This window comes from Siniperca chuatsi, linkage group LG11 (assembly GCF_020085105.1).
Source record: "Siniperca chuatsi isolate FFG_IHB_CAS linkage group LG11, ASM2008510v1, whole genome shotgun sequence".
Classification (NCBI taxonomy): Eukaryota; Metazoa; Chordata; class Actinopteri; order Centrarchiformes; family Sinipercidae; genus Siniperca; species Siniperca chuatsi.
Genome location: NC_058052.1, coordinates 29709345 through 29737157, shown reverse-complemented (window position 1 = coordinate 29737157; position 27813 = coordinate 29709345). Strand labels below are relative to the sequence as shown.

Below are 27813 nucleotides of genomic sequence, written 5' to 3'. Positions count from 1 at the left end.
CAATGTGGCTGAATTACAACAATTCTGCAAAGTTGAGTGGGCCAAAACTCCTCCACAGCTGTAAAAGACTCACTGCAAGTTATCGCAAACGCTTGACTGCAGTTGTTGCTGCTAAGGGTGGAGCAACCAGTTATTAGGTTTAGGGGGCAATCACTTTTTCACACAGGGCCATGTAGGTTTGGATTTTATTTTCCCTTAATAATAACAACCTTCATTTAAAAACTGCATTTTGTGTTTACTTGTGTTATCTTTGAAGATATATAAATTTGTTTGATGATCTGAAACATTTAAGTGTGACAAACATGCAAAAAAATAAGAAATCAGGAAGGGGGCAAACACTTTTTCACACCACTGTATATACACACATGCATATACATATATATACATAGACATTTACATACATATAAATACATACCGCACTCTTGGTCCTTATTCTGAATTTCTATCTGAATTCTCAGAGTTTTTATCAAGTTTAGTCCTTAAAACAGATAAAGTAATTATTGTAGGTGATTTTAATATTCATGTGGACATTGATAATGATAGCCTTAGTACTGCATTTATCTCAATATTAGATTCGATTGGCTTCTGTCAGAGTGTACATGAAGCCACTCACTGTTTTAACCACACCCTCGACCTTGTTCTGGTATATGGCATTGAAAGTGAACATTTAATAGTCTTTCCACAGAATCCTTCATTATCGGACCATTATTTAATAACTTTTGAACTCCTATTACTGGACTACACACCATTAGGCAAAAACTCCTACTCTAGATGTCTATCTGATAGTGCTGTAGCTAAATTTAAGGAAGCAATCCCATCTGCATTTAATTCAATGTTATGTCTCAATATAACAGAGGACTCCTATGCAAATCGCATCCCCTCCCACATTGACCATCTAGTTGATAGCGCTGCAGGCTCACTGCGAACGACACTCGATTCTATCGCTCCTCTAAAAAAGAAGATAATAAAACAAAGAAGGTTTGCTCCATGGTATAACCCCCAAACCCGCAAATTAAAACAAACATTGTGAAAATTTTAAAGCAAAATGGCGTTCCAACAACCTGGAAGAATCTCGTTTAGTCTGGCAAGATAGTCTTAAAACATACAGGAAGGCCCTCCGTAATGCCAGAGCAGCTTACTACTCATTAATCATTAATAGAGGAAAATAAGAACAACCCAAGGTTTCTTTTCAGCACTGTAGCCAGGCTGACAGAGAGTCACAGCTCTATTGAGCCATGTATTCCTATAGCTCTCAGTGGTAACGACTTCATGAGCTTCTTTAATGATAAAATTTTAACTATTAGAGAAAAAATTCATCAAGTCCTGCTTTCAACCGGTGTATCTTCAAACACAGGAACCTTAGAAACAGCTGTAAAACCTGATATATATTTTGACTGCTTTTCTCCTATCGACCTTCTTCAACTAACTTCAACAATTTCTTCATCTAAGCCATCAACCTGTCTCTTTGACCCCATTCCAACTAGGCTGCTTAAAGACGTTTTACCCTTAGTTGGCACCTCTTTACTGGATATGATCAATCTGTCTTTATTAACAGGCTATGTGGGATAGCTATAGCCTGTTAGATGTAATTAAACCTCTTCTTAAAAAGCCCACTCTTGATCCAGGGGTTTTAGCCAACTATAGACCTATATCTAACCTTCCCTTTCTCTCTAAGATCCTTGAGAAAGCAGTCGCCAATCAGTTGTGTGACTTTCTATATAACAATAGTTTATTTGAGGATTTTCAGTCAGAGTTTAGAGTGCATCACAGCACAGAGACAGCACTGGTGAAAATTACAAATTACCTTTTAATTGCAACAGACAATGGACTTGTCTCTGTACTTGTCTTGTTAGAGCTTAGTGCTGCGTTCGACATCATTGACCATCACATCCTATTACAGAGCCTGGAACATGTAATTGGCATTAAAGGAGCCGCACTAAACTGGTTTAAATCTATCAGATCAATCTCATTTTGTACATGTTAACGGTGAGCCCTCCGTGCACGCCAAAGTATGTCACGGAGTTCCACAAGGTTCTGTGCTTGGACCGATTCTATTCACCTAATATATGCTTCCTTTAGGCAATATTATTAGGAAGCAATCCATAAACTTCATTGTTATGCAGATGATACCCAATTATATCTATCAATCAAGCCAGATAAAACTAACCAGTTAGCTAAACTTCAAGCATGCCTTAAGGACATAAAAACCTGGATGACCTGCAATTTTCTGATGTTAAACTCTGACAAAACTGAGGTTATTTTACTTGGCCCCATACAGTTATCAAGCTCCTCTCCTGTGGAACCAGGTCCCAGTTTGGGTTCGGGAGGCAGACACCATCTCCACATTTAAGAGTAGGCTTAAGACTTTCCTCTTTGATAAAGCTTATAGTTAGGGCTAGCTTGGGTGAGTCCTGAACCATCCCGTAGTTATGCTGCTGTAGGCCTAGCCTGCCAGGAGACTTCCCATGATGCACCTCTTTTCTCTCTCCTCCTCTCCCTCTCCGTCTGTATGTATTTTTATCCCATTACTGCATGTTACTAACTCGACATCTTCTCTCTCCCGTAGTTCTGTGCTTTCTCGTCTCTCTCTCTCTCTCTCCTTCTGTCGCTTCCAGCAGGTATTTCTGCCTCCAGAGCTGCAGAGTCTGGATCAGTGGTTGTGGGCCACCTGCTGCCCCCGTGTTCCTGCAGAGTCTGGATCTGTGGTTGTGGGCCACCTGCTGCCCCGTGTTCCTGCAGAGTCTGGATCTGTGGTTGTGGGCCACCTGCTGCCCCGTGTTCCTGCAGAGTCTGGATCTGTGGTTGTGGGCCACCTGCTGCCCCCGTGTTCCTGCAGAGTCTGGATCTGTGGTTGTGGGCCACCTGCTGCCCCGTGTTCCTGCAGAGTCTGGATCTGTGGTTGTGGGCCACCTGCTGCCCCCGTGTTCCTGCTCGACAACTGCTACCACAGTTGTTGTTATTGGCTCTGCTACTGATGCTGACATTATTATTCCTATAGCTGTCATTCCTATTATTATTAACTTATGAATATTAACACTACAATTACTATTCTACTATTTAAAAAAATTCTAGGTGGTATTTGCATTGTGCCTCCCTCTCTCACACCCCTTTCCCAAAACCTCTCTCTCTCTGATGGCCGCCCACCATTGAGTCTGGTTCTGCTCGAGGTTTCTGCCTCTTAAAGGAAGTTTTTCCTTGCCGCTGTCGTCAAGTGCTTGCTCATAGTGGGATTTGTTGGGTCTCTGTAAATAATATTATAAAGAGTACGGTCTGGTAAATAACATTGAATTGAATATATATTAACAGCATTAAACATTTACATGTTCACTTTGAGTACAGCTGCAACGAAACAATTCAAATCAGCAAATATATATATATATATGTATATTTGCATCACTGTTCAAATGCATTTGAATGCTGTTTAAGTGCATATGATCTGTGATGCGTTCACTTACTGTTGTACATATGCCACAATAATAAGGCAAGCAACCCTTAATGCAATGCTCTCTGTTGCAGCTGTACTCAAAGTGAACATGTAAATGTAAAATCAGTGAATATAACACGACTCCCATTGTTTCAAATGTAATTGTTGTCAATACAGCAGATCCTTAAAGGGCCGGTTCTCATTTTATCATCTTGAAACCCTCTGATGTAAAGAGTTGTTGGTGTGTGATCAGCCTCCTGTTCACACTGACCATCAGGTGATGCCCTCTAGTGATTCACATGTAAGTGACAACATCCAAAGTGAATCTGAGACTTCATCAGTCTGAGCTACACAAATCAAAGTCTGTTAGTGTGAGATTCCCTCTTTGTGTTGATGTGAATCTGACACTGAACAGACTAATATTCACTGGATCTGTAACTGCTGAAGACTCAGATTAACTGTGGACGTATGAACAGGAGGAACAATGACAGCGACCTTTATCTCTGTCACGGAACATGTGGACATGTTTCTATTTCCAAGTAAAGGAAACGTATCGCTGACCGGATTATTATTATTATAGTAACATAATGAGGAAATGTTGTTAATGAACAAATCATTTATCCATTTATTAATGATGGTAGCTACAAACCACACATTTGAAGACAGCGAGGTGAAGATTCTTAGTAGAGAGAAGAGTTGGTTTGAACGGGGCGTCAAGGAAGCCATTTTTGTGAAGAAAGAGAACCCCTCTTTGAACAGAAATGGTGGTCTGAGATTTAATCTGCCCAAAGTCTATCAGAGTGTATTATCACCTTGGTCACGCCTATCACATGCTAATCAGGCACTTAGCAGTGATGAAGTAGATGCAGCCAGAGAACAATAGGCCTGATTACTGATTACTGGGCCATCTTGAAACTATTAGGTCAGTTTCAGGTGAAACTAGCTATTAACAGATACTCAGGCAGATTCCTTCCTGAGGGCAGGGCTTATGTAACTCAGAGTAGTTTAAATTTCCAGTTCCCGTCCAATTTTTTCCACAATTGAGAATGACTTCCGGATGGGAGCCGAAACGTCTTGATTCTGAAAACAGTGTCCAGATGACTACGACTGAAACCTTTTCTACGATTAATGATGGTTATTATAAAGTGATACAATATATATTATTCTGCATAATGAGTACTTTTACTTTGGGGATTTTAAGTATATTTTGATGCTGACACTATTTGAATGTTTTTACTTGTAACAGTATTTCTACACTGTGGTATTACTACTTTTACTAAAGGTACAAGATCTGAGTACTTCTTCCACCTCTGGACTCAGACGTGGACTCTGGTCTTTGCTGTCAAAGTCTGAAACTTTATACGTCCAACATCCACCCCGACCTCTGACCTTATTAGTAATTATATAAACATACTTTCTAGGAGACAGAATGTAAATAAAGTTTTTGTCCCCATAACGTAAATCATTAAATTTCAGGGTGAAGACTTGGTTAAGGTCTGGGTTAGTCTCCAGGAAATGAATGTTAGTCTATGCAATGACCCCAAAAGTGTCCTCAGGTATAAGGTGAGGTCACTTCCTGTTCTACCCCGAAAGTATAAAGTTAACTGACCTCCTTTAGTCGAACAGGATCTTCTTCTGAGTGAAATGTTCAGGTGTTACTGAGCAGACACAACTTCATCTGCAGTCTGTTAGAAAGACGTTTGTAGCTAACATTAGCATTAGCATCATTAGCATTAACATGTAACATTATCATTTTAATAAACATTTCAGAGTGAAAAGCTGCAGATTATTGAGTCTTTTACTAATGTGACACTGTCTCTACTACACTAATGCCAACATGTCAGTCTGATCACATGATTATTGATTTCCTCACTGCAGCTGCTCCACAAGTTCACCTCTTTAACACAAGTGATTTTTGACACCAGTCCTCAAACCTGCAGATTCCTCTCAAACCATTTCAAAACTACTTTTAGACTCTTTGAACTCGTCATTAGTTTGGGACTTTATACCTGATCGCTCTGAGTTTTACAGGCTCTCATTGAATAAGCCGCTGAGTTGGTTCTTGATCAGTAGTTTGGTTTACGCTTCTTATGTCTCTCTTTTAAAAAGATAAAAATCTGATTGTATTTGTTTTGAGTTTCCCCAAACGACCACACAGTCAGAAGTAGAAGTGAACAAAACAAAGCGGAGAATGAAGCTGATTTAACAAATCCTTCATTTCACGCAGTATTGTGATACAGTAATATTTTGCTTCGACATCATTTATACGTTGTTTCCAGCATCGTTTATTATCTAGAATCATCCAGAAACTTTGATTTCAACGTCACTTATCAAACTTAGTAAATCTGTTACACGATGACCAAAGATGTTGAATTTATTTTGTTCAAATCAAACCGGCGCTTTACAAGTTGGAATTTTGGACTCTTGTTTGACATTTTCAGGTGTTTCTTCACAGAAATAAATGTTTCAACACAACAAAGTTCAGTTTTTGACTCACAGTTTAAACTTAATATTTTAGTCTTAAAAACACTTTCCCTCTAAAAATGTTCATTTTTCACAGAGTTATAAAAGAAGATCAAACTGCATCTCCAGGATTTCTGTTCCCTTTAGATTTGAATGAGTCCATGATCTTTCCTCTAGCGCCCCCCTCAGGATAAACCCAGATCCTCCTCCTCAGGTAGCCCCACCCCCCCGTGTCTGATTTGTCTCGTATATTTTCTTCACGGCTGCACATTACCCTCACACATGCATCCCTTCGTCCCAGCATCCTTTGCTCTTCGCTTCCTTCAGCCAATGATCATGCAGCTCCCTCGGCCTCCTCTTCCTCCTCTATTACAGGAAGCACATCAGGTTGGTTCTAACTAACATCAGCTGTGCGTGATCCTGTACAGACTGAACTATCTGGTCTGCAGTGAGAAAGTTTCTCTAACAGGAGGAGACTCTCCCTCCTACAGAGAACACAGAGACACTGAGGAACCAGACCAGAACCAGAATCCAAAGCCAGGATAAAGAGGTTCAGTGAATGTGGTGTTGAAGGTGTGGAGGTGGATCAGTGTGTCAGAGGAGACTCTGAAGAAGGACAGAGTGCCAGCAGGACAGTCCACATACACTGCTACTCTGTCAGAGGAGAAGGAGGAAGAGGAGGAGGAGGAAGAGGAGGTGGTGATGGGAGTTTTTCTGTTATTGTGCCAGACAGAGTAACCACCAGCATCAGAGCAGCTCAGTCTCCAGGACTGATCATTCCCTCCAAACACACAGCCATCACTGTTTCCTCTCCTGCTGATTCCTCTGTAACTCACTGATATATCAACTCTTCCTCTCCACTCGACCTCCCAGTAACAGCGACCAGTCAGACCATTTCTACACAGCAGCTGAGGCCAGCGGTCAAACCTGTCTGGATGATCAGGATATAGCTGATCCACCTTCACATGTGTCGCCTTCCTGTTGTCGTCAGACAGTTTGATCTTTCGGTTTGCTGTGTTTGTGTCGAGTGTGAGTTCACAGGAATCTGATGGAGAGAACGAGACACAACACAGCTGCAGTTATTAATCTATCATCTGTTTGATGATGACATCACAGACGTGAATGAGTGATGTCACAGTTTGAAGATGGCTGAATGTGTGCTGCTTTGTTTTCATGAATGAAAGTAAAAACACACTTACACTTCCTCAGACCTGGTCTCAGCCATCGGACTCCACCGGGCTCCACCCTGAAAGGAGGAGGGGGGTCAGACCAGCACGCAGACATGGACATTACATCACTCTCATACACAGAGTTTGGACTTATTATTTACAACCTGATCATAAATACATGCTGCATTGCTTCGTCTTAATCTAAAAACTGTGAAACGACTGCAGACTGTACAGGACTCAGCTGCTCGGCTGTAAACCAGGACCAGGTTCGACCACATCACACCTGTTTCAGGATCGATTTTAAGATCTTGTTGATTACTTTTAAGGCCCTTCATGGCTCCAGACTATATTTTAGACCTTGTAATCCCTTATGAACCTTCACGTAGTCTGAGATCTTCGGGCAGGGGTCTCCTGTCTGTTCCTGAGTCCAGGATGGAAACTAAGGGGGACAGAGCTTTTGCCATCAGGGCCCCGAGGCTCTGGATCAACCTGCCCGAAGACATCAGGCTGTCTGAGTCAGTGTCTTCGTTTAAGTCTCGTCTCAAAACACATTTTTATCTGAAAGCAGATCCTGATTTTACCTGAACTGCTTATTTTATTGTTTTTATGTATTTTATCATTAACTGTGGTATTTGTTCACTGTGGCTCTGTTTAATACTCCAGTGCAATATACTCTGTTTTCAGTTTAATTTATTGATATTTATTCATTCACTTCTATTACTGCTGTGCAATATTCACCGTCTCATAATCATCTTAATAAGCTACACTTAACTTGGCAGTTCATGCACTATTACTTATTACTTATATTATTACATTGTATTATTATTATACCGTACATACTTATCATCAACCGGTAAATCCACTTTATACCTTACACTTATTTAAATTTATACTTATATCCACTTTGTACTTAATTTATCTGACCTGCTCGACAACTGCTGCTACAGTTGTTGTTATTGGCTCTGTCACGTTATTCTTCCTACAGCTGTCATTCCTATTATTCGCTATATAAATAAAATTGAATTGAATTGACCTGTTTTATAGTGTATTATTTTTGTTTGCACTGACGTGACAGTGAGCTGCTGTAGCAAAAGAGTTTCCCCTTGGGGATCAATAAAGTATTTCTGATTCTGATTCTCTCTCTGTGAAGCTCTTTGTACTTTGTTTTGATAAGTGCTCTATAAATAAAGTTTTATTATTATTATTCTTATGTAATAATGATTGTCTGTATTGTCCATGTGAAATAAACTAATTAATAAATAATTATTTACAAGGTTCCTCTTATTGGCTGATGGCTACAACTCATTATTTTCACTTCTTATGTTTCTGAAAAAAAAAAAACTGTTTATCTGTTTATTTATTGTCTCATTTGCTGTCCTAAATAAGACAAATCTGTGTGAACAGTAACATGAAGATAGACTTCTCTGCTTATGTTTGTCTTTCCACAATAATTTTGAACTCCTGACGAGTTGTTTCCTCTCGGCTGGGGAACATCTGTGTGTGATGGCTGCAGCTGACGAGCAGCTCTAGTCTGGAGTCTTGCAGCATTTTGGGTCGTGAGGCGACACCAACAGTGTGATGAGTCAGTTACCAGCTCTGGCTGTTTGAGGTCAGCTTGGTGTGTCAGGCTGACAGTGTGACAGAGTCTGGCTGTTCCTCTATCAGGCTGATTGTCTGTGGCTGCAGCAGGCCTCTTCATACCTGAGAGTGTCCAGCCTCCAGTGTGGGTCCTCCAGTCCAGCAGACAGCAGCTTCACTCCTGAGTCTCCTGGATGGTTGTAGCTCAGGTCCAGCTCTCTCAGATGGGAGGGGTTGGAGCTCAGAGCTGAGGCCAGAGAAACACAGCCTTCCTCTGTGATCAGACAGCCTGGCAGCCTGCAAACACACAAAATAACACACATGGCAGATCATCTGAGGGCTGGAAGGCTACTGCAGTACTGTCAGCTACTGTGGGTTGAGCTTACTGTTATCACTAACGTCCATCAACAATCACACAACATTACTGGAAGCAAACACTGTTTTCCTGTCCATTCTGCTCTCAAGTTTTTTGTGAATGCAAATATAACATTTCCTGTCACTGCTTCACAAGGAAAGCTCCACCAGTAAACTGTTCTAAGGCTTTTATTGTGAAGCAGCTACAGCTTCCTGTAGCCTTTGTCATCTTGATGTTAGTGACTGTTAACTCCTTGGTGTGTTAAATCAGGTCTACATAAAGAAATGTTAGAAGAAGAAACTGCCACAGAGAGCTGATTAGATGCAGAGCTGCATGCGACAGACTGTCACTACAGTTTGGACGAACATCAAACCTCCGACACGTCACCGAGGTAAATGACAGCGTCTCAGATGTCAGATCACCATGGTGAGTAAAAGTTACTATCACACCAGCAGAGACACTGATTTGAAATTAGAAAGAAACTGTATCTGTTTCCAAAAACACTGTTCACTGAAGAACTGGCTGTATGCGTTTTGCTTTGGGTCAGTTACACAGTTCCTGACTCAGTTTGTACCTCTTTGGTATTTGAGGTTCCAACAGCAGAGGCAGAACAAAACTAATATAAAATATGTTCACTGAAAGTTATTCACAGGGTCTAAAAACTGACTAAACACAACTGGTTTGAAAATAATTTGAGTAAAGAAAGTTCATCCATTCATATAAACAAGAACTTGAATGGTCATCAGTTAAGCATGTTGATGAATCCTGACCTGAGAGTTTCCAGTGTACAGTGTGGACTCTCCAGTCCAGCAGACAGCAGCTTCACCCCTGAGTCCTGCAGGTCGTTGTTACTCAAGTCCAGCTCTCTCAGACTAGAGGACTGGGAGCTGAGCACTGACGCCAGAGCTTCACAGCTTCTCTCTGAGAGGTTACAGTCACTCAGTCTGAAGAGACAATGATGAGTTATTTATTTTCTCACCTCTTTAAAAGATAGCATTGCATTAATTATTATTTCAGTAAATCCATCTATCTCTGTACTTACAGAGCTTTGTTGGAGGCTTTGACCACTGGCAGCAGCCTCAGAAGAGCCTCCTCTGAAGCAGAGTATTTCTTCAGGTCAAACACGTCCAGATCTTTTTCTGATGACAGTAAGATGAAGACCAGAGCTGACCACTGAGCAGGAGACAGTTTATCTGTGGAGAGACTTCCTGAACTCAGGGACTGTTGGATCTGATCCACTAGAGAATGATCATTCAGTTCATTCAGACAGTGGAACAGATTGATGCTTTTCTCTGCAGAGAGATTCTTAGTGATCTTCATCTTGATGTACTCGACTGTTTCCTGATTGGTCTGTGAGCCACTTCCTGTCTGTGTCAGCAAGCCTCGGAGGAGAGTCTGATTGGTTTGCAGTGAAAGTCCTAAGAGGAAGCGGAGGAACAAGTCCAGGTGTCCATTTGGACTCTGTAAAGCCTTGTCCACAGCACTCTGGTGTAGATCTTTTAGTTTAGGTTTCTCTCTGAAGACTTTAGACCACTGGGAGGTCAATTTGTTTTCTGACAGCAGATTGACACCAGAGTTGATGAACGTCAGATGGACATGAAGAGCAGCCAGAAACTCCTGAACGCTCAGATGAACGAAGCAGAACACCTTGTCCTGGTACAGCCCTCTCTCCTCTCTAAAGATCTGTGTGAACACTCCTGAGTACACTGAGGCTGCTCTGATATCGATGCCACACTCTGTCAGGTCTGATTCATAGAAGATCAGGTTGCCTTTCTGCAGCTGATCAAAAGCCAGTTTTCCTAGAGACTCAATCATCTTCCTGCTCTTTCTATTCCAGAGTGGATCTGTCTCAGCTCTTCCATCATACTTGATGTTCTTCAGTTTGGACTGAACCACCAGGAAGTGGATGTACATCTCAGTCAGGGTCTTGGGCAGCTCTCCTCCCTCTCTGGTCTTCAACACCTCCTCCAGAACTGTAGCAGTGATCCAGCAGAAGACTGGGATGTGGCACATGATGTGGAGGCTTCGTGATGTCTTGATGTGGGAGATGATTCTGCTGGCCTGCTCCTCATCTGTGAATCTCTTCCTGAAGTAGTCCTCCTTCTGTGGGTCAGTGAACCCTCTGACCTCCGTCACCATGTCAACACACCCAGGAGGGATCTGATTGGCTGCTGCAGGTCGTGTGGTTATCCAGAGGCGAGCAGAGGGAAGCAGGTTCCCCCTGATGAGGTTTGTCAGCAGCACATCCACTGAGGTGGACTCTGTAACATCAGTCAGGACCTCATTATTGTGGAAGTCCAGAGGAAGTCGACATTCATCCAGACCGTCAAAGATGAACACAACCTGGAACTCTTCAAACCTGCAGATTCCTGCTTCTTTCGTTTCAGTAAAGAAGTGATGAACAAGTTCCACCAAGCTGAACTTTTTCTGTTTCAGCACATTCAGCTCTCTGAAGGTGAATGGAAATGTGAAGTGTATGTCCTGGTTGGCTTTGTCTTCAGCCCAGTCCAGAGTGAACTTCTGTGTTAAGACTGTTTTCCCAATGCCAGCCACTCCCTTTGTCATCACCGTTCTGATTGGTTCATCTCTTCCAGGTGAGGGTTTAAAGATGTCTTCTTGTCTGATTGTTGTTTCTGGTCTGTCTGGTTTCCTGGATGCTGTTTCAATCTGTCTGACCTCATGTTCATCGTTGACCTCTGCAGTCCCTCCCTCTGTGATGTAGAGCTCTGTGTAGATCTGGTTCAGAGGGGTTGGGTTTCCTGCTTTAGCGATCCCCTCAAACACACACTGGAACTTCTTCTTCAGGTGAGATTTAAGTTTACGCTGACAAACAGCAGAATGACTTCCTGAATGAACACACAACAAATAAAATCACTAAGTTGAAGTAAATATTTGATCATTTCATTTCCTTAAAGAATGAGTATATGAATATATTTTCCTCCATCTCTTGAGACATCAGTAAATGTTTATCCAGCATGTTAAATCTTTAGAGAAATCATCTTACTGCTCTGCAGACGGTCAGCCAGATCCTCCTGCTTCATTCTCCTCAGGAAGTGCAGTGTGATCTTCAGAAATGCCTCTCTGCTGCTCCTCCTCTGCTCTTCCTCCTCACCGTCCAACACCTCCTCATCCTCCCTCTGACTCTCTAAGCATTCTGGGTAATCTGAACTCAGAACCTTCTGCATCTTCTTCAGCTCGTTCTTCACAAAAGTGACAATGTTCTCCTCCAGCAGCTGGAACAGAATATTATATGAATGAAACAATCAAACTAAAATCATGGAACCAAACATCAGATCCATGTTGGACAGACTGACGATCCACTGGTCTGAAAAGTGCAGCGTGGAGATTACTGTGAACAGAATAGATGTAAAAGTAGTTGTTGTACATGTACAGACCATAAATATGGAGTCCAGATGTGTTTGATGACCACTGGGAACCTCTGAGCTCTCCTGGTCGACTCTGCGGAGGAATCATGCAGAATTAGCTCACATTATGTCCGTCCACACAGAGACAAACACAAGGTAAAGGTCCATGAAGTGATGCTGGGATGTGAACAGTCAATCAGATGACTCCCTGTAGTGGTAAAGGTTCACTAGTCCTGCTGATCCCACTGAGAATCAACAGCTCAGTGTTTTGTTTTCATCATCACTTTGAAATCCTCACCTTTGATCAACAGAGTGGCGTCCATCTTTGAATTCTATAGGATGATGCATAGACCAGTCACTCTTCATGGACACACAGCTGGGTTCAGGTTCAGGACAGTCTGGTCTCTGATGGACCCTGATAGAAAGAAATTCATTAAAGTTCACATATTTAGAAACATTCTCACTTAACAAAAGACTTTGTGAAATGATGTAGAAATTGTAAATGTCTGAATTCAGGGCTGGACAGTAAGAACAATGGACGTGTTACTGAACAGAAGTCACTGATGACAAATGTCAACATAAAGTGAGAGCAGCTACAACAACCGACATCATCAAACCACATGTTCAACCCACCAATCAGCTCACAGTCCAGTCCAGAAGACCAGCATGTGGAACTGGTCAGACTGGAATGACTCAGGACAAACATCAGCAGTCAGCAAATCTGCTCTGACTGATTCAAACACGTGTTGCTGTTACATTTCTCATCATGAAGCTAAAGGTGACAGTTTCTCCTGATACAGATCTGAGATCAGATCGCCCAGCCCTGTTTTAACACTGACAACTGCGTACTTCAGCTCAGATAAATGTGTGTGTTTGAAATGGAGAATCAAATGCTCTGTGACGTGGAGAAGAGTCATGGACGGTCAGAGATCCTCGCCTCACCTCTGAGCTTCGGTCCTCGTGTCATGTTCCCCACACAGAGTGGTTTTAGAGGGGGGGACTCCCTCCTGTCTGTCCTCACTCTGATCCATAGCAGAGCCCACACCTTCACACAAACACAGCAGCCTGCTGGGAGACATTTTACTCATCATCCCTCTCAGTCACATGACAAACACACAGCGCTCTGACTGGACGAAGCAGCTCCTTCACCTCAATACTATCTGACAGTTTCCATGCAGAGCAGGAATGCTGCTGGACTGGCTTTGAAAAGCTCTTCAACATTTGAAATGTTCTACTATACTGACTATATCCAGTCAGAGCGGCAGCTAGTCCGATAATCCAGAATCAATCATGTTACCTTGGCAGCTGCTGCTGAACTCACATCAGCTCCCAGAGACGCTCTGCCTTCACCTGTAGAGGAAACACAGAGAGCAGAGCAGGAAGCATCGGTCCAATCACTGATCAGCACTGAAAACTCAGCATCACTCATTCATCCTTTCAAATATCAGCTGCTGCTCCCTGATTGGCTGCTTCTCTGTGTTTCATATCAGAGTCAGGTGAATCTGTTGGCTCGTCAGACGCTGCTCAGACTCAAGAAGCAGTTAGAAAACAGGACTGAACTCTTTTCTCATCACTTTTCATCCTGTGAACACTTCAAGCTGATCAATACATGGATCGATAGTGCTTTGTTGTTGGACAGAGAAGATGCTGCTAGTTCTCATTGGTCAGTGGTCAGGACGAGCGAGAGAAGCTTCTTATTATCGCTGGTTCACTCGGCACACAGCTGTCACTGAGCTGGTTTCATGTTTCACTCTGAAATCAAACTATTGATTGAGTCCTTACCGCTTCATCCAGACGAAGAGAAGTGATCAAACAGTGCCGAGACTTTTGTGGATCAAACTGTCCCACGAATGTTTGAATGTACAAATACATGAAAAGACACTTGGAGTGTGTCCCAGTGGAGGTTTTTAGGTTAAAATGAGCTCCAGCTGATTACATGTTAATAATCAATAAGAACCACCTCTAATATAATAACACAACACTGACGGAGGCCATTTTGTATACGGACTACTTTTACTTCTATACTTACTTTCCAAATGTTATCGGACCGAATGGATCAGATCCTGGCGGTGAAACGAGTGTGTTTAAGATGAGCCTTTCACTATGTAATCATTTATTACAATATCAAATATTCAGAAGTCAAGCACTGCACATAAACACGGACTCACTACTTTCGCTTTGAACGCTGGCAGGAAGATGGAGAAAGGTCTTCGTGTTCGTCTGCTGGCTGTCAGTGGAGCTGTGAAGTCCCGGTTTCTGCTGTCAGACTGGAACTAACCAACACGAGCAAAGCCTCCTTCAGGAGTCACAGAGGGGACAGTGTCGCTCAGAGCTGCAGCTGCGACGCGACCAGCACAAAGTGAAAGTAACCTGGCGGCTCAAACCAGGACTGGTACGTTCAGAGACCGGCGAAGTGAAGCGCCGCTAGGGGAAACTCTGTAACAAGTTGTTTTTTGATTCAGTTGTACGGAAGAACATCAGGGCCACGTAAAAAAAAAATAATTATAGTATATAATAATTATATTTTAGTTTTGGATATCCCTCAAAAAATTAGCAAAAACATCAGAATTCTAAAAAACATGAAATTAAAAGGAAGTTAAATATTAAATTCAAGATTTATTTCAGATTCTGACTTTTTCCTCTGAACTCTACAGAAGAGATCGAGTGAAAAAAAAGATTTACTTTGTGACATAAATCTGAATTATGAGACTAATTATATATATATATTGAAGTCATAATTATGAGGTTCGAGTGTTCAAAAGTTTGAGAAAAAACTACCTGATTGATCTCAGAAAATCAATTTCTTTACTGCATCGTAACATTTTCTGATGAAACGGGACGATAACCAACACGGTGGCAGATTCTACTGTAAACCAATAGGATTTGAAGAGAGAAAGACACTTTGATTTGATTGGAGGAGCAGAGGGTTTGTTTGAAAATATCTGATGGTTTTTAAAGCTGGAGTTTTTGTTCACGATGTCACAGCTCGGCCGTCGCTCTCTGACGCCGGTTTACTGTTTGAGTTTATTTGTGCGTTCCGTAGTTTTTGTTTGTCGTTAATAAACTTCCGTAAAATCAAACCGACCTGCTGCCGTCGGATCTCAGCACTCAACAACAGGTTTGAATGTTGTTATGAATCTTTTCTGTGGAGACTCAGTTTCCCATAATGCTCTACGTGCTGAGTTCTGACTGAAAGCCATCAGATATACAGGTCCTGGGGCTGATGGGAAATGTGGTGGCAGGTGGGCGTGGCCTGTGACGGACAGATGAGAAGCTGACGGTAGCTCCCAGCTCTCTCCCCAGGTGGCTGATGGGAAATGGAGTGTAGAGAGGGCAGAATGAAAGCGAACAGCGTCCGCTGCAGCTGCAACACGACGAGCACAAAGTGAAAGTAACCTGCACACAGGAAGCAAACACGGTTTCAAAATAAGACCATTTTCTTTTAAATATCACAAACACGTGAAAATATTATCAGACGACGGGAGGACTCTTCTTCTTCTTCTTCTTCTTCTTCTTCGGTTCCTTCCGAGCTGTTTATGGACTCCTCACCTTGTTTGTTTGTTGTTGTTTTTTGCCCCTTGAACTGATTTTTAGCTCTGAAATAATATAGACTTTATTGCGTTATATTGTCAAATAAACACTCAGTTTGCGGCACAAAGATTTGTTTTATTTGAAAAAAATAAAAACTTAATTAGTTATTAGAGCCCTTTTGCTCCAAGCTGTTAGTTTCTGCCCGTCTGCTGTCGAGAACATCGAGATAATGATTCAGTTTTGACGGAGCGTTTCTATTTCAACCTGCGCAGCTTTTCCAGCCTTTACTTTAGCAGGAAGACCAGTTTCATGCGTAAATCATGTCACGTGATGCTACTCAGCCAATCAAATCTGTGGATTCCGATGAGCACTGCGACGAGTCAGTGAGTGAGGAACACACACACAGGGAGAGCAGAGCCGAGACAGGAAGTGATGTCACATGGCGTGCTCTAAAAGAGAATTTTAATCCAGAACCGACTCGTACATGTTCAGTCTTCCACAGGCGGCTCAAACCAGGACGTCTCGTACGTTCAGAGACCGTGGCGATTATTACAAGCGGTGAAGTGAAGCGCCGCTACGAGACAAAGCAGAGCAGCTTTTATTGATCCCCGCGGGGAAACTCTGTAACAAAAGAGTTTCCCCTAGGAGATCAATAAAGTATTTCTGATTCTGAGCTTTTGATGCTGTCCTCCTTGTTAGTCATGTTGCATCAGGATCGCTCTGCTCAGTCGGAGTGAAAGCAGCTGCACATCTGCAACATCTGGAACATCTGGAACTACAGATTCATCCAGAAACGGATTCTGTCTCTTCTTCTCTGGAGTTTATAGGACTGAAATGTGTTGGATTCTACTGCTACACGCTGGAACAGACAGGAAGTCAGCTATATTTTATTCTGAAAGGATTGGTAGTATGTGTGTCTAGAGATCAACAGCGAGGTTCCCGAAGTGAAAATCCTCATATTCTGAATCGATTATTGCCCGTGATGTCGTAACCATCCACGGTAGACTGACTGCGAGCCGTGAGACGATGGTTTGTGCTCCTGTAGAAGCCACGAGTCCGTATGAAATCAACCTGGTTTTAAGAAAAACATGTTTCATTAGCGATCTCATGGAGAAGTACTACACTACCCACAATCCTAAAGTGTAACAGTCTTGTACCTTTGCCTGTTTTTTCTCCGAATCAAATGATTCATGGTCACGATTCATCAGTAGTTGGTTGGCTCGGTTCCAGGCTTAAAGCTCTTCATATGAGGATTTTCTGAAACATCAACAAAGTGAATAAATGGGAAATTCACTGTTGCTCCATTAACATGAACAGTGTTGTATGGAGAGAGCTGCAGTGTCTCACTCCGACCACTGGGGGGAGCTGATCACTCATCTCTCTACACCTTCAGTCGTGGTCGTCTGGACGCTGTTTTCAGAATCAAGACGTTTCGGCTCCCATCCAGAAGTCATTCTCAATTGTGAAAATGGTCTGAGAACTCAGAAATTTAAGCTACTCTGTGTTGCTTAAGCCCCGCCCTCAGGAAGGAGTCTACCTGAGTATCTGTTGATTACCCTGCCTAGTTTCACCTGAAACTGACCTAATTGTTTCCATGATGGCCCAGTAATCAGTAATCAGGCCTATTGTTTTCTGGCTGCACCTCCCTCATCACTGGCGGTGTCGTCCCTCATTCGTCCAGGAGTGTTCTATCGTAGAAAAGGTTTCAGTCGTAGTCATCTGGACGCTGTTTTCAGAATCAAGACGTTTCGGCTCCCATCCGGAAGTCATTCTCAATTGTGAAAAAACTGGAAATTTAAGCTACTCTGAGTTACATAAGCCCTGCCCTCAGGAGGGAATCTGCCTGAGTATCTGTTAATAGCTAGTTTCACCTGAAACTGACCTAATAGTTTCCATGATGGCCCAGTAATCAGTAATCAGACCTATTGTTTTCTGGCTGCATCTACTTCATCACTGTTAAGTGCCTGATTAGCATGTGATTGGCGTGACCAAGGTGTTAATACACTCTGATAGACTTTGGGCAGATTAAATCTCAGACCACCATTTCTGTTCAAAGAGGGGTTCTCTTTCTTCACAAAAATGGCTTCCTTGATGCCCCGTTCAAACCAACTCTTCTCTCTACTTAGACTCTTCACCTCGCTGTCTTCAAACGTGTGGTTTGTAGCTTTTAGATGCAAATGCACGGCGCTCTGCAATCCCAAGTCTGTGCTGATAAAGTCTTTTGTGAAGTGGCTGTTTGGTCTCGCCTATGTACCGTTCTTTGCTGTTTTCCTCACTGCACTGAATGGAGTAAACTACATTGCTCTGTTTCTGTGTGGGCATCTTGTCCTTAGGGTGAACGAGTTTCTGTCTTAAAGTGTTGCCTGGTTTAAAGAAAACAGGAACATCGTGCTGTCTAAAGATCCTTTGTAGTTTTTCAGACAGTCCAGATACATAAGGAATGGAGACACCGTTCCTTCTTGGTTCAGTTACACTTTTGTCCTGTTTTTTGGCTCTTTTAACTTTGTTGATAGCCCAAGTAGGATAACCACAGGCTGAGAGTGCATTCTGGACATGCCTTTCCTCTTTCTTCTTACCCTCTGAGCCGGTGGGCACTTATTGGGCTCTGTGTTGTAATGTCCGGATTACACCCAGCTTGTGCTGTAGAGGATGGTGTGAGTCAAAGAGCAAGTATTGATCCGTATGTGTTGGTTTCCTGTACACTTCTATCTGGAGCTTTCCGTCCTCTCCTCTGAGAGTAGAACAATCAAGAAAGGCCAAGCGGTTCTCTTTAGCGTCCTCACGCGTGAACTTGATGTTGGGGTCCACAGTATTAATATGCTCTGAGAACGCTGAGAAGTCTTGTTTCTTGATTTTCACAAAGGTGTCATCCACGTAGCGGTACCAATGACTTGGTGGTGTGCCCGGGAACGAGGATAATGCCTTCTTCTCAAACTGTTCCATGTACAGGTTGGCCACAATGGGAGAGACCGGAGAGCCCATAGCACAGCCGTGAATCTGTCTGTAGAAGTGTCCCCGGAACTGGAAGTAGGTTGTGTTGAGACAGATGTCTAATAGTTTGCAGATGTGTCCAGGTGTAAGCTTGGTCCTTTGCTGCAAGGTGGAGTCCTCCTGCAGTCTTCTCATCACCGCTGTCACTGCTTCTGAGGTCGGGATGCAGGTGAACAAGGACACTACATCATAAGAAACCATAACGTCATCTGGGTCCAACTGGAGATGTTTCACTTTGTCCACAAATTTCTGTGTGTTTTCCACATGATGTACTGTGTTCCCCACCAGCGGAGCCAAGATTGTGGTCAAATGTTTGGCTATGTTGTATGTGATGGAATCTGTGCTGCACACGATGGGTCTGAGTGGGACATTCTCTTTGTGAATTTTGGGAAGGCCATAGATGCAGGGAATGGCTTCCCCAGGGTATAGTCTGTAGTCCGTGTGCAACCTAACAGACAGGTGGAGGAGGGGCGGGGCGGGGCACGGGGGTAACACTTTAAATCTAATCCCATCCTTAAGAGCAATTCGCTAAGGGTCAGTTATGACCATATATGGATATGACCATATGTGGAGATCCCCCCGCCATACGACCGTATATGATGTCCTGCTGCTATCTACACCAGAGAAGAATCAACCAGTTCCAGTTCCCCAAACCTGGACAAACAAACTGCCACAAGCGGCCCAGAATCTGTCCCCAACTGGTCCAGAACTGGTGAGAACTGGTCCAGAACTACGCGGGCAGGCGTAGAACTTATCTCCGCCCTGCCTCTGCTGCTGCCTCTTGGTCTTCTTGTTCTTGACGCCGGCCTTCAGCGAGTGGCGCAGGGCGGCCATGTTGGGGCCGAGGCCGACGTCCTTGGGGAGGCCTTTTCCTTTCTTGTGGATGAGGCGGTGGCGCGACAGGCTGGAGCTGTGATTAAACTCCTTCCCGCACATGTTGCAGGGGTGGATCCGCCGCTTCCGTGCAGCCGCAGGTGACTCCCAGCATCCTGACAGGTGCAAACACACGATAAACCAAAAGTTAGGATCTGATACAACTTTATTGATTGAGTGAGAAAATAAAACTGAAAAATGAGGAGGAAAAGGTGTCATGGCATAAATAAAATTGTCTCTGTACTTCTGTCTTGTTAGATCTTAGTGCTGCTCACACCATTGACCATCACATCCTATTACAGAGACTGGAGCATGTAATTGGCATTAAAGGAACCGCACTAAGCTGGTTAAAAATCCTATCTATCAGATCGATCTCAGTTTGTACATGTTATGGTCTGAGAACTCAGAAATTTAAGCTACTCTGTGTTGCTTAAGCCCCGCCCTCAGGAGGAGTCTACCTGAGTATCTGTTGTTTAGCTAGTTTCACCTGAAACTGACCTAATAGTTTCCATGACGGCCCAGTAATCACTAATCAGGCCTATTGTTTGTCTTGAGGTCGGACGAGCTCTCGCCCAGGTTCTCCTTGCCTGGCGTGTAGTTGTCCAGCAGCTCCTTGACGTGGGTCACCTGGTGTTTGGACAGCTGCATGGACGTCCTGAAGCTCATGTCACACTGCGGGCAGGCGTAGAACTTATCTCCGCCCTGACTCTGAATGATGGCGGCCGCCACATGCTGCTGCTGCCTCTGCTGCTGCCTCTGCTGCTGCCTCTTGGTCTTCTTGTTCTTGCCACCGGCCTTCAGCGAGTGGCGCAGGGCGGCCATGTTGGGGCAGAGGCCGACGTCCTTGGGGAGGCCTTTTCCTTTCTTGTGGATGAGGCGGTGGCGCGACAGGCTGGAGCTGTGATTAAATTCCTTCCCGCAGATGTTGCAGGGGTGGATCCGCCGCTTCCCGTGCAGCCGCAGGTGACTCCCCAGCATCCTGACAGGTGCAAACACACGATAAACCAAAAGTTAGGATCTGATACAACTTTATTGATTGAGTGAGAAAACAAAACTGAAAAATGAGGGAGGAAAAGGTGTCATGGCGTAAATAAAATTGTCTCTGTACTTGTCTTGTCAGATCTTAGTGCTGCGTTCGACACCATTGACCATCACATCCTATTACAGAGACAGGAACATGTAATTGGCATTAAAGGAACCGCACTAAGCTGGTTAAAAATCCTATCTATCAGATCGATCTCAGTTTGTACATGTTAACGGTGAGTCCTCCGTGCACGCCAAAGTTAGAAACGGAGTTCCACAAGGTTCTGTGCTTGGACCGATTCTATTCACCTTATATATGCTTCCTCTAGGCAATATTATTAGGAAACACTCCATAAACTTTCATTGTTATGCAGATGATACCCAATTATATCTATCGATCAATCCAGATGAAACTAACCAGTTAGCTAAACTTCAAGCATGCCTTAAGGACATAAAGACCTGGATGACCTGCAATTTTCTGATGTTAAACTCTGACAAAACTGAAGTTATTGTACTTGGTCCGAAACACCTCCGAAACACATTATCTAAAGATAAAGTTACTCTAGATGGCATTGCCCTGGTCTCCAGCACCACCGTAAGGAACCTCGGAGTTATCTTAGATCAGGATTTATCCTTTAACTCCCACATGAAACAAACTTCAAGGACTGCCTTCTTTCACCTACGTAATATTGCAAAAATCAGGCACATCCTGTCTCAAAATGATGCCGATAAACTACCCATGCATTTGTTACTTCTAGGCTGGATTATTGCAATTCCTTATTAACCGGCTGCCCGAATAAGTCCCTTAAGACTCTCCAGTTGATCCAGAATGCTGGCACGTGTACTGACAAGAACTAGGGAAAGAGATGACGGTGTCGCCCTCATCTGGCCCAGGAGTGTTCTATCGAGAAAAGGTTTCAGTCGTAGTCATCTGGACACTGTTTTCAGAATCAAGACTCTCCCATCCGAAGTCATCCATGTGAAAAAGAATGGGAACTAGAAATTTGTACTCTGTGTTACATAAGCCCTGCCCTCAGGAAGGAATCTACCATCTGTTAATAGAAAAAGAGATCTCTCAGATATTAGCTTCTCTGCACTGGCTCCTGTAAAATCCAGAATAGAATTTAAAATCCTTCTCCTCACCTACAAAGCTCTTAATGGTCTGGCACCATCGTATCTTAAAGATCTCATAATACCTTATTACCCGACTAGATCCAGGATGCAGGGTTACTTGTGGTTCCTAGAGTCTCCAAAAGTAGACCGGGAGCCAGAGCCTTCAGTTATCAAGCTCCTCTCCTGTGGAACCATGTCCCAGTTTGGGTTCGGGAGGCAGACACCATCTCCACATTTAAGAGCAGGCTTAAAGACTTTCCTCTTTGATAAAGCTTATAGTTAGGGCTGGCTCAGGTGAGTCCTGACCACTTAGTGATGCTGCTATAGGCCTAGACTGCTGGGAGACTTCCCATGATGCACCTCTTTCCTCTCCTCTCCCTCTCCGTCTGTATGCATTTTTATCCCATTACTGCATGTTACTAACTCGACATCTTCTCTCTCCCGTAGTTCTGTGCTTTCTGCCTCTCCTCTCTCCTTCTGTCGCTTTCCAGCAGGTATTTCTGCCTCCGGAGCTGCAGAGTCTGGATCTGTGGTTGTGGGCCACCTGCTGCCCCCTGTGTTCCTGCAGAGTCTGGATCTGTGGTTGTGGGCCACCTGCTGCCCCGTGTTCCTGCAGAGTCTGGATCTGTGGTTGTGGGCCACCTGCTGCCCCCGTGTTCCTGCAGAGTCTGGATCTGTGGTTGTGGGCCACCTGCTGCCCCCGTGTTCCTGCAGAGTCTGGATCTGTGGTTGTGGGCCACCTGCTGCCCCCCGTGTTCCTGCTTGACAACTGCTGCTACAGTTGTTGTTATTGGCTCTGTTACTGATGCTGACATTATTATTCCTATAGCTGTCATTCCTATTATTATTAATTTATTAATGTTAACACTACAATTACAATTCTACTATTTAAAAAAATTCTAGGTGGTATTTGCATTGTGCCTCCCTCTCTCACACCCCTTTCCCAAAACCTCTCTCTCTGATGGCCGCCCACCATTGAGTCTGGTTCTGCTCGAGGTTTCTGCCTCTTAAAGGAAGTTTTTCCTTTCCGCTGTCGTCAAATGCTTGCTCATAGTGGGATTTGCAACAACATTAAACATTTACATGTTCACTTTGAGTACAGCTGCAACGAAACAATTCAAATCAGCAAATATAAATATATATATATATATATATATATATATATATATATATTATTTGCATCACTGTTCAAATGCATTTGAATGCTGTTTAAGTGCATATGATCAGTGATGCGTTCACTTACTGTTGTACATATGCCACAATAATAAAGCAGGCAACCCTTAATACAATGCTCTCTGTTGCAGCTGTACTCAAATTGAACATGTAAATGTAAAATCAGTGAATATAACACGACTCCCATTGTTTCAAATGTAATTGTTGTCAATACAGCAGGTCCTTAAAGGGCCGGTTCTCATTTTATCATCTTGAAACACTCTGATGTAAAGAGTTGTTGGTGTGCGATCATCCTCCTGTTCACACTGACCATCAGGTGATGCCCTCTAGTGATTCACATTAAATTTCAGGGTGAAGACTTGGTTAAGGTCTGGGTTAGTCTCCAGGAAATGAATGTTAGTCTATGCAATGACCCCAAAAGTGTCCTCGGGTATAAGGTGAGGTCACTTCCTGTTCTACCCTGAAAGTATAAAGTTAACTGACCTCCTTTAGTCGAACAGGATCTTCTTCTGAGTGAAATGTTCAGGTGTTACTGAGCAGACACAACTTCATCTGCAGTCTGTTAGAAAGACGTTTGTAGCTAACATTAGCATTAGCATCATTAGCATTAACATGTAACATTATCATTTTAATAAACATTTCAGAGTGAAAAGCTGCAGATTATTGAGTATTTTACTAATGTGACACTGTCTCTACTACACTAATGCCAACATGTCAGTCTGATCACATGATTATTGATTTCCTCACTGCAGCTGCTCCACAAGTTCACCTCTTTAACACAAGTGATTTTTGACACCAGTCCTCAAACCTGCAGATTCCTCTCAAACCATTTCAAAACTACTTTTAGACTCTTTGAACTCGTCATTAGTTTGGGACTTTATACCTGATCGCTCTGAGTTTTACAGGCTCTCATTGAATAAGCCGCTGAGTTGGTTCTTGATCAGTAGTTTGGTTTACGCTTCTTATGTCTCTCTTTTTAAAAAGATAAAAATCTGATTGTATTTGTTTTGAGTTTCCCCAAACGACCACACAGTCAGAAGTAGAAGTGAACAAAACAAAGCGGAGAATGAAGCTGATTTAACAAATCCTTCATTTCACGCAGTATTGTGATACAGTAATATTTTGCTTCGACATCATTTATACGTTGTGTCCAGCATCGTTTATTATCTAGAATCATCCAGAAACTTTGATTTCAACGTCACTTATCAAACTTAGTAAATCTGTTACACGATGACCAAAGATGTTGAATTTATTTTGTTCAAATCAAACCGGCGCTTTACAAGTTGGAATTTTGGACTCTTGTTTGACATTTTCAGGTGTTTCTTCACAGAAACAAATGTTTCAACACAACAAAGTTCAGTTTTTGACTCACAGTTTAAACTTAATATTTTAGTCTTAAAAACACTTTCCCTCTAAAAAATGTTCATTTTTCACAGAGTTATAAAAAGAAGATCAAACTGCATCTCCAGGATTTCTGTTCCCTTTAGATTTGGTCAGCAGTGATAAAGTTTCTCTAACAGGAGGAGACTCTCCCTCCTACAGAGAACACAGAGACACTGAGGAACCAGACCTGGACCAAAACCCAAAGCCAGGATAAAGAGGTTCAGTGAATGTGGTGTTGAAGGTGTGGAGGTGGATCAGTTTGTCAGAAGAGACTCTGTAGAAGGACAGAGTGCCAGCAGGACAGTCCACATACACTGCTACTCTGCCAGAGGAGGAGGAGGAGGAGGAGGTGGATATTCTTCTGTTATTGTGACGGACAGAGTAACTAACATCATCAGAGCAGATCAGACTCCAGGACTTATCATTCCCTCCAAACACACAGTCAACACTGTTTCCTCTCCTGCTGATTCCTCTGTAACTCACTGATATATAAACTCTTCCTCTCCACTCGACCTCCCAGTAACAGCGACCAGTCAGACCATTTCTGCACAGCAGCTGAGGCCACTCGTCAAACCTGTCTGGATGATCAGGATATGACTGATACTCCTTCACATGTGTCGCCTTCCTGTTGTCGTCAGACAGTTTGATGTTTGTGTGTACCGTGTTTGCGTCGAGTGTGAGTTCACAGGAATCTGATGGAGAGAACGAGACACAACACAGCTGCAGTTATTAATCTATCATCTGTTTGATGACGACATCACAGACGTGAATGAGTGATGTCACAGTTTGAAGATGGCTGAATGTGTGCTGCTTTGTTTTCATGAATGAAAGTAAAAACACACTTACACTTCCTCAGACCTGGTCTCAGCCATCGGACTCCACCGGGCTCCACCCTGAAAGGAGGAGGGGGGTCAGACCAGCACGCAGACATGGACATTACATCACTCTCATACACAGAGTTTGGACTTATTATTTACAAGCTGATAATAAATACATGCTGCATTGCTTCTTCTTAATCTAAAAACTCTGAGACAACTGCAGACTGTACAGGACTCAGCTGCTCAGCTGTAAACCAGGACCAGGTTCGACCACATCACACCTGGTTCAGCCTCTTTACATCGGCTCCCTGTTGGTTTCAGGATTTACTTTTAAAGCTCTTCATGGCTCCAGACTATATTTTAGACCTTGTAATCCCTTATGAACCTTCAGGTAGTCTGAGATCTTCGGGCAGGGGTCTCCTGTCTGTTCCTAAGTCCAGGATGGAAACTAAGGGGGACAGAGCTTTTGCTATCAGGGCCCCGAGGCTCTGGAACAACCTGCCCGAAGACATCAGGCTGTCTGAGTCAGAGTCTTCGTTTAAGTCTCGTCTCAAAACACATTTTTATCTGAAAGCAGATCCTGATTTTACCTGAACTGGTTATTTTATTGCTTTTATTTATTTTATATTTTATCATTCACTGTGGTATTTTATTTCTCTCTCTGTGAAGCTCTTTGTACTTTGTTTTGATAAGTGCTCTATAAATAAAGTTTTATTATTATTATTCTTATGTAATAATGACTGTCTATATTGTCCATGTGAAATAAACTAATTAATAAATAATTCTTTACAAGGTTCCTCTTATTGGCCAATGGCTACGACTCATTATTTTCACTTTTATGTTTCTGAAAAAAAAAACAACTGTTTATCTGTTTATTTATTGTCTCATTTGCTGTCCTAAATAAGACAAATCTGTGTGAACAGTAACATGAAGATAGACTTCTCTGCTTCTGTTTGTCTTTCCACAATAATTTTGAACTCCTGACGAGTTGTTTCCTCTCGGCTGGGGAACATCTGTGCGTGATGGCTGCAGCTGACGAGCAGCTCTAGTCTGGAGTCTTGAAGCATTTTGGGTCGTGAGGCGACACCAACAGTGTGATGAGTCAGTTACCAGCTCTGGCTGTTTGAGGTCAGCTTGGTGTGTCAGGCTGACAGTGTGACAGAGTCTGGCTGTTCCTCTATCAGGCTGACTGTCTGTGGCTGCAGCAGGCCTCTTCATACCTGAGAGTGTCCAGCCTCCAGTGTGGGTCCTCCAGTCCAGCAGACAGCAGCTTTACTCCTGAGTCTCCTGGATGGTTGTAGCGCAGGTCCAGCTCTCTCAGATGGGAGGGGTTGGAGCTCAGAGCTGAGGCCAGAGAAACACAGCCTTCCTCTGTGATCAGACAGCCTGGCAGCCTGCAAACACACAAAATAACACACATGGCCGATCATCTGAGGGCTGGAAGGCTACTGCAGTACTGTCAGCTACTGTGGGTTGAGCTTACTGTTATCACTAACGTCCATCAACAATCACACAACATTACTGGAAGCAAACACTGTTTTCCTGTCCATTCTGCTCTCAAGTTTTTTGTGAATGAAAATATAACACTTTCTGTCGCTGCGTCACAAGGAAAGCTCCACCAGAAAACTGTTCTAAGGCTTTTATTGTGGAGCAGCTACAGCTTCCTGTAGCATTTGTCATCTTGATGTTAGTGACTGTTAACTCCTTGGTGTGTTAAATCAGGTCTACATAAAGAAATGTTAGAAGAAGAAACTGCCACAGAGAGCTGATTAGATGCAGAGCTGCAGGCGACAGACTCTCACTACAGTTTGGACGAACATCAAACCTCCAACACGTCACCGAGGTCAATGACAGCGTCTCAGATGTCAGATCACCATGGTGAGTAAAAGTTACTATCACACCAGCAGAGACACTGATTTGAAATGAGAAAGAAACTGTACCTGTTGCCAAAAACACTGTTCACTGAAGAACTGGCTGTATGCGTTTTGCTTTGGGTCAGTTACACAGTTCCTGACTCAGTTTGTACCTCTTTGGTATTTGAGGTTCCAACAGCAGAGGCAGAACAAAACTAATATAAAATATGTTCACTGAAAGTTATTCACAGGGTCTAAAAACTGACTAAACACAACAGGTTTGAAAATAATTTGAGTAAAGAAAGTTTATCCAATTTATGGAAATAATTGTATACTCCATTTTGACTTTTATTATTTTTATTATTATTATTCAAAGCCGGATAACGTACTCAAATGTTGACAATTTTTGTTTCTGAACTTCTTTTATAAGGGGGCTACATCCACATTGTATATGACTCCATTTGTTGTTAGTTTGCATACTTTGGAAGTCTTTTCATTAATCTTTGTTTATCTGCGATCATCCTCAGTTGGGGAATTAGATCTAGGTATTATAATACGGTGTAGTCCCTCATTCGTCCAGGAGTGTTCTATCGTAGAAAAGGTTTCAGTCGTAGTCATCTGGACACTGTTTTCAGAATCAAGACGTTTCGGCTCCCATCCGGAAGTCATTCTCAATTGTGAAAAAATTGGACGGGAACTGG

General features: G+C 43.0%; 1 protein-coding gene across 5 annotated transcripts in view; it reads right to left on the bottom strand.

Moving 5' to 3' along the window:
- Positions 1 to 5685: 5685 nt before the first annotated feature.
- Positions 5686 to 27813, bottom strand: part of LOC122884120 (protein NLRC3-like) — a 34030-nt gene continuing 11902 nt past the window's right edge. For 2 of the 5 annotated variants that reach the window (XM_044213535.1, XM_044213539.1), the window contains 7 exons: positions 12385 to 12448; positions 11994 to 12222; positions 10032 to 11835; positions 9760 to 9933; positions 8758 to 8931; positions 7087 to 7133; positions 5686 to 6932 (listed from right to left, as the gene is read on the bottom strand). In XM_044213535.1, the coding sequence (XP_044069470.1) occupies positions 6373 to 6932; positions 7087 to 7133; positions 8758 to 8931; positions 9760 to 9933; positions 10032 to 11835; positions 11994 to 12222; positions 12385 to 12448 (3052 nt within the window). In that variant the 3' untranslated portion in view covers positions 5686 to 6372. Of the gene's footprint in view, positions 6933 to 7086; positions 7134 to 8757; positions 8932 to 9759; positions 9934 to 10031; positions 11836 to 11993; positions 12223 to 12384; positions 12449 to 12652; positions 12770 to 13296; positions 13420 to 13651; positions 13705 to 14522; positions 14770 to 24551; positions 25134 to 25287; positions 25335 to 26479; positions 26654 to 27813 lie in introns of those variants that run through there. The other 3 variants (XM_044213540.1, XM_044213537.1, XM_044213538.1) reach the window with 3 other exon arrangements.